The following is a 16419-nucleotide window of genomic DNA, read 5'->3' as shown; positions in this document are numbered from 1 at the left end:
AACTTCATTTTACACACACTTTTCTGTTACATTCTCTTGTATAATGGTATCACTGTAAACTGTATGTTTGATGTTGAGACCAAACTGTTTGTTTTGTATTAAACAGGTGATAGATAATGAGCTGAACAACTAATTTAGTATTTATTGTTAGGTTCCTCCAGTGGTGGGCTCTCGAGTAGTGGCTTTGGTCAGAAGACTGCTCCATCTCAGAAGCTGGGAAATCAGTGGCAGAAATCCACAAAACCACCAAGTCCTTCATGGCAGTCCCAGACTAAATCCAGCACAGCAGCTAAACCAAATTACATAGTAAACTTCAGTGTTATTGGAGGGCGAGAAGAAAGAGGAGTCAGAACACCAAGTTTCAGTAAGTTTTCTGAGTGGCCTGTGAAGTTAGTCAGATGTGCTAAATTAGCTGCAGAAATTTGTACTTTCATCTTTTATTTACTTTTAGGTCATATCTAGTGGAAATCACAAGAGCTTGACAAATCTGTTGTGCGGCTTTTGCAAAGCTATACTAGAATATCACAGAGACAACCTGATCATGTCCCATATATTTGCAAGTTTGGACATGAAGTCTCAGGGCTATATTCACTTACCCACATGGGTACTAGTTTTGTATCACTGGGTTAGAAAGGTAAATTGGATCTATCCAGGGAGAGATGGTAGATAATGTTGCTTCATGGTAGTCCGCTTCTTACATCCTTTTACCTGTATGTCACATTTTTCCTAACTGAATCATAGTAGCTAGTCTTAAGAAAGATTGAGGTTAAACTTCCTGGAAATCCCTGTTTCAAGCAGGGGTAGGGACGGGAGCAGGTGGAATCATCCTTGGAACCAGTCCCTTAAGATGTTCCAAATGAATAGGGAAGCCTAGAGGTACAGGCATGGCCTCTTCTACATTTTATTTTTATTTTCCTGGTGTGTTGGTATTAGGATTTTGCCTCCCTTTAACCGGCATATAAGTGAACTTTAATTTGAAATGGTTCTGTCGATCTGTATCTGGGAAGAGGTGGCAGGATGGAGAGGCAGTGGGCATAAGTTGCAGCACAGGAGAGCCTAATTGGAGAGTAGGGAAAAAAATTCAGTTAGCCTCATGAAATGGGGCAAGAGATGTGATTCCTTATCCTTGAAAACAGGTGGCCCTCAACTGGACAAGGACCCGAGAAATTTATCTAGTTACCACCTGTTCTGAGTGGGGATTGCACTGAATGACAGAGACTTCTTTAGAATTGAGTTATTCTACAGTTCTCTAAAACTTGTTGGTTCTGTGATGACTATTCATGTTGATATTTTATCCTTTCATTATTCTGTGTAAGTTTGAACTTAAATGTTGACTACATACTTTTGACTAGAGTATTGAGTATATAGTCACTTGAAAAACTGCTGCACAACAGTTAGAATTACTTTGTAGTGGAAAAATGGAACCGTTTCCAAAATCATGAATAGGTAGATGTCTACTCCCTCAAATCTATTTCCACTTTTGAAAGAACAGGACATACAAGTATTTAGTCACATATCTGCGTATGAAGTTATCTGTTTGGCTGGACTGAAAAGTTTGTCAGTGATCCCTTTTATTTCTGTCCTGTTAGTCTTGTGGAGTTTGTCAAACTACTGAATGACATTTATCATGGTAGTGAGAAATGTCATTTAGGTGTATCTAAGTGCAGTATATTAATGTATTCTCCTATAACTTTTTATTTAATGATCTTCTCCTTTCATAGGTCAAAAGCCAAAAGTTTCAGAAAATGACTTTGAGGATCTCTTATCTAATCAAGGGTTTTCAGCTAAATCTGATAAAAAGGGACCAAAGACCATTGCTGAGATGAGAAAACAAGAAATGTCTAAAGATATGGACCCCTTTAAACTCAAGGTTTGTTTAACAGAGATTTTGATTTAAGGGAAAATCTGAGCTTACATTTAGAACTGCTGGTAACACAGCAGAAGGATACAGTGACTAACAGAGCAAACTGATGAAGCAGAATGAAATTTTATCTGTAGAAGTTAGCATGAACCAAAGTCAGTTGGTAATGAAAGAGGAGAGACAATAGCACTAAAAGTGTGTGGATGGAATGCAAGTTCCCATTTTTTTTAAGCTGAGCTTGCAGAATTTAAGAACATATTTTCTTGTCAGTCCATTTCTTGATGCCAGAACTGTTCTTTCTCTACTATTCCCAAAGGTTGTCTTAGTCAAATCCACCTTTTCTGATAATGCAAAACTACACTTCAAAAAAGAGGCAGGTGAGAATATCTGTCTTCAGAGTGACCACTTACTTGCATTTACCAGTTAATAAGTGTTCCTGCTGTCCTAAGCCAGCAGTTCTGGAGATGGGCTATAGAGCTAGTCTGTGGGTGTTACCTGCTCAACTATTCAGATTTTTGATGCATTTCTCATTGATAACATCCTATGTATATAATACACCTTCAGTTTTGTAGGCTTTATGGTGCTGTAGAAAAGTTTATCAAATAACTTTGGAAGGATGCTGAAATTTGATTTCACAAAGTGTCTTACCTGAAGAGTGTGCACAGTTTGCATGGGTACCTCAACACAAATCACAGTAAATGGAAATAAGTACAGATTTTTATTTATCATAATTGTAGCTGATAGAAGGCAGAGATTTTTATATTACATAACTCAGTGTTCAATGAAGATGCTCTATCACTGTATCACAGTGGCTTGAATAATAGTGTTGAAGTCTGAAATGGCCAGTTATTCTACTCAATTTTCATTGGGATGTCTGAAAGAACACTTTAGTTTGTGCGCCCCTGCAGGTTGCTTAAGTAAACTTTAACTATTAATATGTGTGATCTGAAACACTCACAGAAAAGTAAAAGCTTTAGTAGATTAATGTTGTCCCCTGATAGGGAGTTAATGTAATTGTAACAGATGTTTTGAATTACTTCTGTCAATTCTCTTGTCATTAATTTTACGGAGTTTTGTAATATATTAACTATCTCAGTAATTTCTCTTGCAATGACTGAATTTCTGCAATAAACTAATAATGCGCTACTCTCTAGTGACAGATGCAAAATACCACTTTTGGGTGGCTAATGATCTGGGTGCCAGAAAGAAGAATGGAGTAAGACAGTTGGACTTAATCTTGCAGTCTTGTACAGAGTGAAGGTTATGTTTGTAGACTGAGAATGCTTACAGTGCTGCATTCCGTTCTATACATTCTGTTTTTCCCAGATTCTTGAATGGATTGAAGGAAAAGAGAGAAATATCAGAGCGTTAATATCCACTCTTCATACAGTGCTTTGGGAAGGGGAAAATAAGTGGAAACCGGTCAGTATGGCAGATCTAGTATCTCCTGAACAAGTAAAGAAGTACTACAGGAAAGCAGTGCTTGTAGTTCATCCAGATAAGGTGAGTGTGTACCTCTGATCTTTCCTTTAGAAGGAATACAGATTGCTTTTACCATACCATACTAGTTTACTGACAGATGCTGCAGCCTTGGTTCTTGATCAGTACTCTACATACTCTTCACTTTGCTTCCATTGCCTTTTGAATTTTGTGTCCTACTGCATTCAGGTACTACAGGATTTTTCTTGTCATCCTGGCACAGCACAAACTCAGGACATAAATGTTAACAAATGAAAGATCACAAGAAGGTTGTACTGAGCACCAAAGTCAGTTATGCTGGGTTCAGACTGACTCCTGTCAGGTTTAGTGCTGATTAGTGGAACCTCCTTTATTTCTACCGGCTGATACTTCAGGTCTTTAGGACTCTTCACCAATATATGAAGACTCAGAGGCTGCCACAGCAAAACTGGTGGGAAAAGCCTCCTGAACCTCCTTTTAGTAAACAACTTTACTAGGAAAGTAAACTTCACTAAACAAATTAGCAGTTGAAAAATACTTGATCAATATGACATTCCAGTTGTCTTTAAAATATTTAATGCATTTCATTGCTGTCTGTTAGTCTTCCAATGTATGAAGGTAGCTTCTTGTTCTAAGTCATTGTACTAGGCTGTGTTTTAGATATAAAGTGTTTGAATATTCCTGGTTTGAACTGTCAAGCTGTCACGTCCCGCTCCGACGAGGGGGACAAGTGACTCAGATTCTCAAATCCCCAGTTGGAGCGGACAACAAGTCTCCAAGTTCAAGCATTTATTAACTACCTACAATGTACTAATTGAACACATGATAATTGGCTAAGTACAGAGCAAGTTGTGGAGAGCAATATAATATGCTTCGCATTTCTTAACAGAAAAAGGAAAAGAGGGAGATAGAGGGAATGGGGGAATACAGATCACCGGTCTAGGTTCTTGCACTGATCCTGCCAGCAAGGGTTCCAGGAGGCAGCCGTCTTCTTTGCTGGCATCCATTGTCTTCGCTTCACTGCTCTCTTCAGACGGCCGGGGGGGCAGGGAGAGGGGCGGAGAGAGAGGGGCAGAGAGAGAGCCCTTTCTTCTCCCCTTTGATTTATACCCACTTTCCTTGGGTCCGTCCCCTAGGTCAACCCACAAACCTACATATCCCATGTACAGGGGGGGTGGGTAAGGTGTTTCATGGGATGATGCAATTAGCATGATCATGACAGCCCTCGTTAGCATATTGAGGGGTGTCAACTTTAATATGCATTTCATGGATAATGAAGCAAAGTTCATTCACCGGACACATGGCCCTTGAAATTTGCCCAGGTGCTCCAGAGAAGAGCCGTCCTGTCTCCACAGGGCTCTGTCCCCCAGCTACATCGGGCAGCGTTATCAGCTTCAGCCTCCACAGCATGCACCCTGTGACTCAGTTTTGTCTTGCGAGTGTTTGAGGCATATCTTCAATCAGCCTCAACTTTTGCTTTCCCAGGCTGTTTGTCTTAGTTTCTCACAGGCCTGGTTTCTTGTCTCTCACACAAGCTTGCCTTCGCTGGTGGTTCATTGAGTAGTAGTCTTAAGTCCTATGTCTTGTATCCATAACACAGAAACAAGATATTGTTCGGCTGCACACTGCCCCTGCCCTCCCCCGCTGCCTTGCTGGTTTTGACCATGTGATTTTCTCCACCTTTGTGGTGGTGTTTTGATGCTTTCTGTAAACCCCTTATTCCATTAGTGTCAGAATACAGGTCTATTTGAGGCATTTTCTTCTTCCTTTTTTTCTGCCACTTTTGAGTTAAAGCAGTTCCTGAAAGGGTCTATAAAATACTGCAGTTGGCAAAAAACAAGCACCAAGAGAAGGGAAAGGATACTGTAGAGGACTCTAGGGTTTCCCTTTTGTGTTGGAACCTGTTAAAATGACTCATCTTGAGGGATTGAATCTTTACTCACTGCGGTGGTTGTGTTGGCTGCGTTGGCCCAGAGGCAGGGCTGCTGTGAAATAGGCAGGGATTCAGGAGCATAATTCTCTTGAGTATGGAAGCAAACACACAGGAAATGCTATGTTGTTAATGTTGAATCTTAACATCATTCACAGTCAGTAACAGATTTTTCTCCAGGGAATCCTGTCCAAAAGGAGTTCGTTTTAAATAGGGCTTGAATTTTATTCTTGTACGCTACTGCAGGGTCTGTCAGAAAGCAATTTCAAAAATGAGTTAATTTGATCATTAATATTAACTAAAACCATGAAGAGAGCAGTTTGGAAGACTGCTTCTAAGTTTCAGTTATGAGTTGCACTAAAAGTTTGAAGTAATGTACGGAAACCAAGGCTTTGGCATTGTTGAAAATATTCATGGCAAACTTTCGATAAGATTGGGGAGAGCTTTGTGCCTGAAAAATTATATTCACGCAGTAGTCTGAAGTTGTTGAATAAGATAGTAAATATAAAAGGGATGAGATCTTTCCTAAGTCACATAATTCCTAATATTTTTATGCTTTTAATATGTACTGTTTATTTCCAGGCCACAGGACAACCTTATGAGCAGTACGCCAAAATGATCTTCATGGAATTGAATGATGCATGGTCAGAGTTTGAAAACCAGGGATCGAAGTCCCTTTTCTAAAACTTTGTATTTTACAGAACTACTTCTAAGAACTAGAGCTGAGCATTGTTGTGACTTTATTGCACCTATGATTTATGAAGCACTTTTCCATGATTTCAGCATAGTTTCTAATTGTGCACTTAAATGTGGTCATGTATTTTGTAAGATGTAGAATACACAGCATTGGGTGCATTAAGAAAACAGCTGCTTAGTACTTGAAGAAATCAGTCTTGGAAGTAAACACTTCCTCTCAGTTTTACATATGGTAAAATAGAATTTTAATGAAGCTCCATGATTTCTGGTATACTGGTATTAATTATGAATCATTCCAGTTTCACTGCTCTTTGCTTTACCTCTACCTTCCCAAATTTCTGTTACTTTCAGTAGTTTCGTGATTCAGTTTTGATGTTTGATGCCTTTTGCCTTATTCAGAGTGCTTCAGTTATCAGCAGTGACTTTGCTTTGCTTATCTCAAACCTGAAAGTGTATATTTTCAGCTATATTTTATGTAATCAATCTGATAATCATTATGTAAATAATGTTTTCTGATAATACCTGTGTTCCTTACAATAAAGTAACAGTTGTTCAGCCAAAAAGACCCCAAATGTGGGAAAGTCAGCCAGGGTTGTTCTTGATTTTTAATTTTTTTAAGATATGAATCTAGAAACAAATCTTGACTTTAAGGTCTGTGTGTTCATGCTGTTTGTTATTTATTATGAACCTTTGGAAGGCAGTATGACCAGTACTTATTTTCCTAGTTTTTTAAATAGTCTTTTGCTTCGGATTTCAGTGGAGCATTCCTTCCACTGGATTTCAGATACTCTGATAGAAATAATATTATTCTGAAACTTGAAGTGCAAGCACAAAATATTTTTTTCTGCTTTGATTTGTCTTGAGTAAATACTGCATTACACATTATCATGTGGAGAGCACTTAAAGTGCTTTAACAAATCTTGCTGCATGTCTGAATTTCTGTATTATTGAGATGTGCATGACATCAGTGTATGTGAAAACATGGGATATATTGGTAGACCAGTGGATTTCTGCTCACTTGCCTTCCATGCACTGGCTAGTGCCAGATGAGTAGAGAGACATCTTGATAACAAAACTTGTCATATTTTCTTATCTCTACGCAGAACGCAGTTTTTCACTAGTGCTGGAGTGAATGAATGCAAATGACCAATGACTGTTATGCAGTGTGTAGTAACAAAATGTAATTTTCATAGTAAGTTTGAAAATGTTAGAAGTTGGTGTTGTGGTATTAAAACTTTGGCAACAGTATCTTAAATAGAACAGTTGGGCATTCAAGGGGATATTTTGATGATCTAGTTTTATACATTTTTCGTGCTTTGCTGAGGGAAGCTGTACCATTATCAGAGGTAACTCTTCAGCTGACGAACATCTAAACAGAAAACATGATTCTAAAGCCAACTGAACAGTGTGTTGGATGAGATTTTCCACTGCCACCCAGCCTGAGAGCTGGTGTAGAGACTTGTGAACACAGCAATTCATAGTCTTTAAGCTTAGATCCAACACAGTTACTTACTAACATCTGATAAAAGGGTTTGTGTCTATTCATATACATATTCAGCTACTGTGATTTTTTTTTTTTTTTAAGATGGAAGTCAGGATCAGTTATGAATCAGGAAGGTTTTATATTATTCATAGCTGCAGTTGTATTTCAGTTTCTGTTTTGATGCATTCTTAAATCTCAGTAGATTTCTTCATAAAAATCAGGTAACGATGTCTGATTTAGAGGAAGAGCTAATTTTTTTCCTTGGGACTCTTCATTAATTCTCTGTATGTGTGGTCCACATCCATGGAAATTGAAGGCTTCTGCAGGTAGGATAGGTTGGTTGGAGATGTGTATAGCTTTTTACAGTTCTAGGGCAAATAATATCTAGTAATAGGTTTAAAAAGACTCCTATATACAGCTGAGGGATAAAGCATTTCTGAGGGAGCTCCTTTTAATAAGGAAGGACTACTTAAAAAACCCATGTTCCTCTCAGCACATACGGGCAACTTAATTTTTAGGGACACATTTTTAATTGCTCATTTCTTAAAAAATGTATAAAAAATTGAAAATGGGGAGGAAAGTATCTTATTCTGCCTTGTATGTTACATAGCATTTTTTGGATCATGTCTACATTTCTCTGTTTATTTCTCTAGTTTGCATAACTTTAACAGTGGAGAAAAACCTTGGGTGTGATTTTAAGTGAGAAGGGAAACATGAGTGTAAGTTTTTCATCTGGAACTGAAGATCTTTTGACATTGATTCTCACTTTTTAAAATAATGGAAAATCCTGAAGTTTGGCTGTGGATTCTTCCAAGAGCTACTTGATAATTACTGAAATTTCAGTCAGGTTGACAGGATCCCTCACCTTACTTAGTCAGCTCTGGTCCTCAGTGGGGTATCTGACTGATTGCTATGTCCTGCTCCTTTCAACGTAGTTGAATTTTGGTGTTAATCTGGGAGATGCTCAGTTTGGTATCTCAAATCTTGACAGTGAAACTTTCTGGGTGGGATTTTCTTGTGTAAATGTTACGAGTTAGCTGTGTTGCCCTCAATGTGAAAAAAAAAAAAAAAAAAAAAAAAAAAAAAAAAAAAAAAAAAAAGGATTTCACTAAGGCCTTGTAAGCAAACATTAAAAATTCAACTGGTTAACATGAACTTAGTAAACTGTTTTCTTTAGAAGATAGAGCAAAATGAGGACTACTAAAGGTCTTTCATAGTGTAAGGCACTTATATTCAATTTTTTCAGTTACAGGAATCTGGGAAGAGAAAAGTTAAAATAAATTTTATATACACATAGGTTGAGTTTTAATGTTGCTATTAAAGGAGAGGGTCATTTGGAAGAAAAAGTCCAGAAGATCTGTTTGAATTAATCTTAAAACAGTAACAAATAGAAAAACTGGGAATGAGGGTTTTTCAGCCTTTCACATGCTCTGTAGTTCATTGGTTAATTGGTTGTCTGCTGTATGGGATAGGACTGCACTCAAACTATTACACATTTCACCCCCCAAGCAGAAAAGCTTTTAGAATAGGATGCAGAAAAATTGATAAAACTGAGACTTGATTAGATACTATGAATTTGCTCTGCACTTGAAGTGTATACTTTCCATTCATGCTTATTATTCATAGCACAGTTAAATTTTGAAATGTTGAAGTGAAATCTTGCCCTGAAAGCTAGACTTGATACCTACTTCTGCTGACCAAAGACCTTGAGGTTGAGGTAATTGAGTGTTGTCAGTAGGTTGATCTATCTACCAGACTTCACATGTGGCACTTGAAGTTCTGTTGTGAAGCACCTCCTTGACTCTTGCACCAAAACACAGTGCCTTCTGGCCCATGTTGTAGTTCCATTGTCTGTAATGACAACTGATACCATGCCTTCTTCGCAGCCTAGCAGGAGCCAGTTCTTAAAAGTGAGTAGCTTGACATGTTTTTTGCAAGAGCAGGAAATAACAGTGTAACATAGATTAAGGGAAGAGTAGAGGAGAACATCCAGACTCTAACCTACACCTCTAATGTATTCCAATTCTTTCTTCATTGACCTATTCCTACCTACCTCTGCTAAAACCAGGTCTAGACAAATAGAAAGAACCTGGTTTGTAACATGCTTTTCCAACCCTTTTAGAAGTGCTACTGACTAGCTATATATAGGCAAGGGTTAGTACCAAGTGCCTGCTGTTTTTTCGCAGAAGTTGCGATAAAGCAGGACTTAAAATGATTGAGCAGGTTTCCACTACTTATTTCTGAATTAAGCTGCTTATGTTATATTGCTGTTACATTTGGAGAGTCAGGCAACTCAGCTTTTAAACTAGAGATCTGTGAAGAAGAATTGGTGTTAAGAGTGTTTGTGGCTAGAACCTACCAAATGGAGAAGAGTGTGTTTTGACCATGTTGGAGTAAATCAGTTTGTCTTTAACCTTTGGCATGCCTGTTTGGTGTTTTCTAGTGCTGTCAGATTTTCTTGAACTTAACAGCAGGGAAGATAAAGAAAATGAGCAGTTAAGCACTTACATTCATGTTAAATCACAGGGTTATGCTCAGTATTGTTAGTGGGCAGTGATTCCTAGTCATCCTCATGGGCGAAGTTCCTCTGCATTGTTACCTGGGTAGAGTCCATATAGCTTGCTAATAAATGGCAACTTCCTTCAGCAATTACAGAATGGAAAACCTACAACAGTGCTGATGAAGTATGTTTCATTGGAACAGTGGCAAAGTCCTTGGCATTGCACCAGTGAGGGTAACTGGTGCTCATGAAAAATGCCTTGTTTACCTCCATTTTCTGGCTGATTCTAGAAGGTTTCTCCAGTGTTGTCCTGCCAAGCACAGACTAACAGTTCCTTCCTGAATGCAGACTACATCTCAGAGCTGCATGCACAAATTAATATTTTGCACAAACCAAAGCAGAGTTTGAGCATAACCGAAATCTTGGCTGCCCTTTTGGATTTCTGGGTTACCTGCCCTATTCCACCTCCCAAGGCCAGACTGCAGTTACCCTAGCAGCAGCAGTATGTTTGCATAGTCATTGGCCATTGCATTTTCTGCTTCTCACTGTGGTATTTCAGGGGTAGCATAAATGTGGAAACCTTGTTGCTGCTTAGCTATGTCTTTTATTGCCTAACAATTGCAATGTATTGAATGCTTTGTAAGTAAGTTCAAATTAGTCTTGTACAGTTGCCGGTGCTTTGAGTCAACTGACTAACATTTTCTGTCAATAACTTGTAGGTGACTGACCTGTGAAAGCTGTAAAAGGAATGTATCATTTCCCACCTCCTGAGTCTGTCCCTTGTGCAGAGTAGCTCTAGTTAACAGATGCCCAGTGACCAGGAGCAAAAGCTGACTCAGTTGACCTGTGTTTTCTGATCTTGATGAATCTTGTAATGTTTGCTTGCTCTCTGTATGAGCTTATTGTAGACTGCAGTTTAAACTGCATTCAGCTTCCAAACACATGATCCAAAAATGCAGATTCAGTCATTTTTATGAAGGATACATGTCATAGAAGCTTTTTTTTTATGAAAAAGGCATTGTGAGAACTCCTGAAACTCTTTAGTGGAATGTACTGTATATTTGCAATGTACACTTCTAAAAGTGACTGTTATCTCTAAGGACTTAGTTTGCTCTGAGGACCTTATTGTATTTACCTGTAGTTGTGACTGTAATTTCTATATCTGTGATTTTTCTGGTCTGGGGTGTGTGTGGAAGGACAGAACAGATATTTAAGTCCTATTTTTTGCCATTGTTCAGGTAATGCAATGTACTGAGTAATTTTGTTACTAGTGAAATTAAAATTATACCTGTATGTATATAAAGGTAATATAGTCAAATAAGCTTTGTTTAAAAGTAGATTCAGTGTTTGACACAATGTCCTTGAACAGAATATTTTGAAGTGTATTACAACATAACCAATGACCAATTAAAACGAACAAAACTACTTTGCATGTTTCTTTCTTTACTAAGGGAAAAATGACCTGAATACCAAAAGCATTTCCACTGTTGCTTTCAGAACAGTATACAAGTGTTAGAGAAATGGTTCTCATTAGTATGTTCAGGTTGACTAAACCTCTTGGAAACCAAGTAAGTGTTTCTTCAGAAGTGTCTCTTCTGTTGGAGAGGAGTCCCTGCAGTGTGCTCCATGGTTTGGCAGCTGAATTTCTTAGACTGCTGCTTGTATTGAGATGTGAAGGGTTCTTGCACAGGACCTGGTGCAATGCAATGCCATCCTGTCCCCTAAGGGAAGCTCTTGCATAGGTGCATTACAGTAATTGAAGGTCAGGAGAGCAGGGAGAAGTGGCCAAGACTGAGGCAGGAGGGAGGAATGAACAGCCTGTAGTGAGAGTGGGGGTGTGGTACTTACAGTGATGGACTGCAGAGCTGAGGAATCTGGCAGAATGCTGGAGATGGGAGAATTGCTGCTGAGACAGTACTAACTAGGAACCCAGAAGCATCTTTTGACTCTATGCTCCCAAACAAGAATGGGGGAAAGCAGGGTCTTTTATAGTTGGAAACAAGCCACTTGGTGACATTGAGAAAGTATTTAAAGTAAAAGCACAGCAGTGTAGGATTACCATAGGGGATCTCCAAGAATGGTGGAAAACAGAGGATATGGGAGGATGAATGGAATAAGCATGAGGCAGGAAAGAGAAGCATAAATAAACAAAGTTCTGTTGGGGAAAGGTCATTGCCATTGGTAAAGTATCTTATATTCTGCTTACTACTTCAAATAGTCTGATGGGTTTATAAGAATTTAAGATGGGTTTTCTAGCATTTTCTCACTGAGTAATCTTTCTCCCTGTATCCCTTACAGAACATGCTGCTACTTTTGCTGTTCATCTGTTCAGTCTTAACATGCAAAGCTGCTGAGAAATGTATTGATACTGGCTTCCAGTCATTTACTGCTGCAGCAAAGGATAATGTTAGTCAGTTGCATCTCTCTCTGCCATATACAAAGCCTCTGGCTACTTTGATGTATTCAGAGAGAGTGGGTTAGGAGTACAATCCACAGCAGATGGAAATCTTGCAGTGTCAACCTGGCAGGCATCACTAAGTAATTACACCAGGTAGGTAGAATGTGTTTCAAAGAAACAGCATGGCCTTAAGTTCAGTAGCAAGCAGAGCAAACGAAATAGCAAGAGCTAACGGGGGATTAAAAAAAGGCAGCAGAAACACCATGCAGACCCCTGCATATACTGTGGGGTGCAGTGGAACCTGTAGCAGTACAAGCCAAAGGCTTCCAAGTCTGCACACTGATCTGGATGTTGGAGTGCTGGAGAGGATACAATTTGCTCTGCCTTGGCAACTGCTCCTGTGGGAGAGGACTTCTGGCAGATTTTTGCCTTCAATGGCAGAACTGATCAAAAAGCACTGAAGAAGGGAAAATTGAGTATGTAGATGAGTGAAGACTTGAACTGTAAGGATCCCTTTCAGTACAAACTTTAAGGGATTCTTTACCTGTAATCCATAAAACAGTGCTGGCAGTGCTGGGGTAGCTTACACTCCTAATCAAAGGTCTGGGCACACGCAAAATACTGGCTGTGAAGTTCTCTGATGTATAATGCTGCTGGCAGATCCAATAAGTAGTTATTTTTGTGGGGCTGTTTGGGGGCTCATGTTTAGTACGGCTTCACTTCACGTTATCAATTGGTGAACTTAACTGCTTGCTTCCTCGTGCATGGTTTTGGTGAGCAACAAGACAGCAGAAGCACTCTGGAAGTTGCACTGTGAGGAGATGGGATTGTCAGTACACTGTCTCCCTGACAAACAATACGCAATGTATTCAGTAGACCTCTTTATGTGCAAGATGAAACCTGAAGGGATAGCTCATCCAACTTGCTCAGGGAGCTAATTTAAATGACAAACCTCTTCAAAGGTTTAAGAAAACTGCTGCTAAACATGTTTATCCTGTATGAAACTGAAGTAATACCTGTGAATTTTGAGTACCAGACTAAACCTTGCAGGCTTTGGGAAGATGAATATTGTGTTTGTGGAACAACTATATGTAGGAAATAGAAGGGAAGTGCCTCAAAAAATAGGGGGAAATCGGGACACCTGATAACAAGTACTTGGTGCTTGTTAATGTAAGAATATTGTGTGCTGTGAAGTGCTGAGTGTTCCCTACCTTTGTGTTTGAGCTTAGTGCTTCCACTGAGTCTGCTCCTCTTCTGATCCCTGCTTACTAGATCCTGTCAGTTTCATTAGGAAGCTCAAAAATGCTGTGATAATGACAGCCTTCCTAGTACCTGTTAATGGAGTGTTTGACCCAGAGCCTTCCCTGTTGTCTGTGGTTCTGAGACCTTGGCATTCTCTGGGTTTCTGGAGTGTGGAAACTGACCTTCAGCAAAGCAGAAACAATCAACCTGCAGCAGTGAGCTGCTGTGATGTCTCATGGCTCCTCCTTTCCTGCTGCATGCCTGCTCTGTCTGCATGCTAAGTGTGACTCACCCTAGAGGCAAATGACCGTTTGTCATAGGGGTGTATGAACCATGAGAACTGAACTCCCACAACTGTTTGAATGGATTGAATTAAGGTTGTTGAATCAGTGCATGTTCTGCATAATTTCACTCACTTTTTTGTATATTATGACTAAACTTGCTTGTCCTGCTCTCACTGACTCATCAAAAAAACAGGAATGAATACAGGGTTTTTATGGCCAACATATTTTTTTTCGCAAGCGTCTTGGTTCTCCGTGGAAGCTGCCCTCCCTTTTCCTTCACCCACTCCCACTTCTCATGAGGCTAACACCTATTAGACCTGGAAATTCCTCATCTCCTTCTGTGCCCACCTACTGCAGCCGCTTCCTCCCATATGCAAGGTAGGGGCTACTTTTAGACCTCTGTATTTCTTTTCCTGGGGGGTGGGGGTGGTGGTTTCATGAGGAGCATGTCCCATGCAGAGTTAAACTGCAATTGTTTACCATCTCTATGTAATAAACTATGGTAACTAATTTGCTAAGTTAAGCAAGGCGGGTGCTATAACTATTGTAACTGATTTGCTAGGCTGGGCAAGGTGGGTAGGTACACTTGAATGATCTGCAGAAGTTAAACAATTAAATGTAAAATGGGCCATTCAGATTGGAACAATGTAACCGTGTCTCAGAAACCCCACCTAGAGCTGACATGTAACTGCTGTTTGAAGAAAAGCCCGCCAAAAGGATGAGATCATGAGACTTTTAAAAGATCCAATAGGAGAAAAGCGCGCCCAGAAACGAAGGCTTCGAGACTTTCAAAAGACCCAATAGGAGGAGGACATGCACCCCAGCAACCCAAATGACCCAATGAAAAAGAGCAGGACAACTCTGACGGGAGGAGATTGGTTAAAAACAATGGCACGAGAGTATAAAAAACGCTGCATTTTGGAACTCGGGGTGTGTGTGGCAGAGCTGCGGCTCTCCATGCACCCAGTGCTGCTTTGCCTATTGCTTCCCACCCTAAATTGATTGAACCCAAATAAAATTATATATTTTTATAAAAATTGGCTTTGATTATAACATCTAGATGTAAAAAAGGGGTTTGGGGGGTTTCCTAGGACTATAAAATCTTCCTAGCAATTCAGCCAAGGGCAAAAAAGCAGAAGGGATTCTGTTCTGTGCTGTTTTTCCTAATGCAGGCAGGTCTGCCTGTCTTTGGCCTTGTGGGCTCCACGGTAGGCTATAATTCTCTCCATCCTGCCAGGAGAGGAGGGGAGATGGTTGTTCTAAGCCAGCCCCTCTGGTGGCAGGTAGGACTGGGGCCAGTACAAGTCCATAAGGAGAAGAGGCAGTATCTCCACAAGAAGAGGAGCACCAACTTTCTGCCATGCACACCTCAGCGTGGGTGGCAGCTGCATTGCTCCCTCTAATAAATGCATCTGACTGCAAGCGGAATTACCAGAATCGTGTGTGTTTGTTTTGATTGCCATGTCCTGGAAGAAGGACATGTTCATAGCCGTTTCACACTTGTATCACAGGTTTTTTAACCAAACCCATACCATACTAATCAGTTTGCATGTGTTTGTGAAGGTTGTATGTGAATGCTGTGGAAAAGGGGCTGCTTTTGGATATCTGAATTCATATAGCTGATGATGCCTGAGGCAGGGCTCACAGCTGTCTATGGGGTTGGGTCTGGAAAAGCAGCAGAGACCCTCAGCTCATCTCCCCAAGCTTTGTGGGGGAAGGTGCTGTGCAGCTGTTCCTGTTTCAAGCTGGGGACTGTGCCTGTTTGCCTCCTCCGGGAGCCCACAGGTTCTGCCTGTGACGTGCGGAATCACACTCCACAATCTGATGGATTGTAAAGTAGGTATGTTTATTCAGCGCTGGGCACACAGGGGATAGCTCCTCCTATTGTGTGCACCCGTTATGGCATTGCTACCTTGCTTTTATAGAGTAAATGATTACATATTCATAATACTTTGCAATACGCCTATTCATATGCATTACCTATCCCCGCTTCGTATTTAAATTAGCATTTCCATGATCTCCTCCCAGCTGAGTCTGCGCAGTGTTTTCTGGTGGTGGTCGTAGGGGTCTTTGGGGATGAAGTCACGCTCCTTTTCCTCCTGTCCGCTTGTAACCCCAGCGTTTCGCGCAAGCGCAGTTGTTCGTTGGCCATTATCTAAACCGCAGACCTAGCTCTAACTGGTTTTATGCTATCTATGTATTTCAGAACGTCCTATTATACATACCATCTGCAAGGCAAGGACTTCCTATCTTAACTATTCTTGATTTATTATACTGTTCATTATCCACTCATCCAGCAAGGCAAGGACTTCTTATCTTAACTACTCACTTTTAACTCATCCTACTTAGCTTGTGCCTTGCATCACCTGTGCTGCGTATTAAATGCTACCATGTTGTCCTGGGTTGCAGTGTATTCTATTACCATCCTCGTGAGCTGTGGAAATCAGGTGGTGCAGTGTTTCCTTGTTTCCCCCCCACCTCCAGACTATCTTTCTGTTAATGGCCCATCAATGCCATGCAGCATGACTCATTATCCCATTGTGAGATGCTCCACCCAGAGGGAGAAA

General features: G+C 40.2%; 1 protein-coding gene across 2 annotated transcripts in view; it reads left to right on the top strand.

Moving 5' to 3' along the window:
* Nucleotides 1–8488, top strand: part of GAK (cyclin G associated kinase) — a 63073-nt gene extending 54585 nt beyond the window's left edge. For both annotated transcript variants that reach the window (XM_026866173.1, XM_026866172.1), the window contains exons 24-27: nt 152–364; nt 1722–1870; nt 3188–3364; nt 5832–8488. In XM_026866173.1, the coding sequence (XP_026721974.1) occupies nt 152–364; nt 1722–1870; nt 3188–3364; nt 5832–5933 (641 nt within the window). In that variant the 3' untranslated portion in view covers nt 5934–8488. The remainder of the gene's footprint in view (nt 1–151; nt 365–1721; nt 1871–3187; nt 3365–5831) is intronic.
* The last annotated feature ends 7931 nt before the right edge of the window (nt 8489–16419 follow it).

The sequence above is a fragment of the Athene cunicularia genome, assembly GCF_003259725.1.
Source record: "Athene cunicularia isolate RWA chromosome Z unlocalized genomic scaffold, athCun1 chrZ_part2, whole genome shotgun sequence".
Taxonomy (NCBI): Eukaryota; Metazoa; Chordata; class Aves; order Strigiformes; family Strigidae; genus Athene; species Athene cunicularia.
This window is presented reverse-complemented; position numbering and strand designations above follow the sequence as displayed.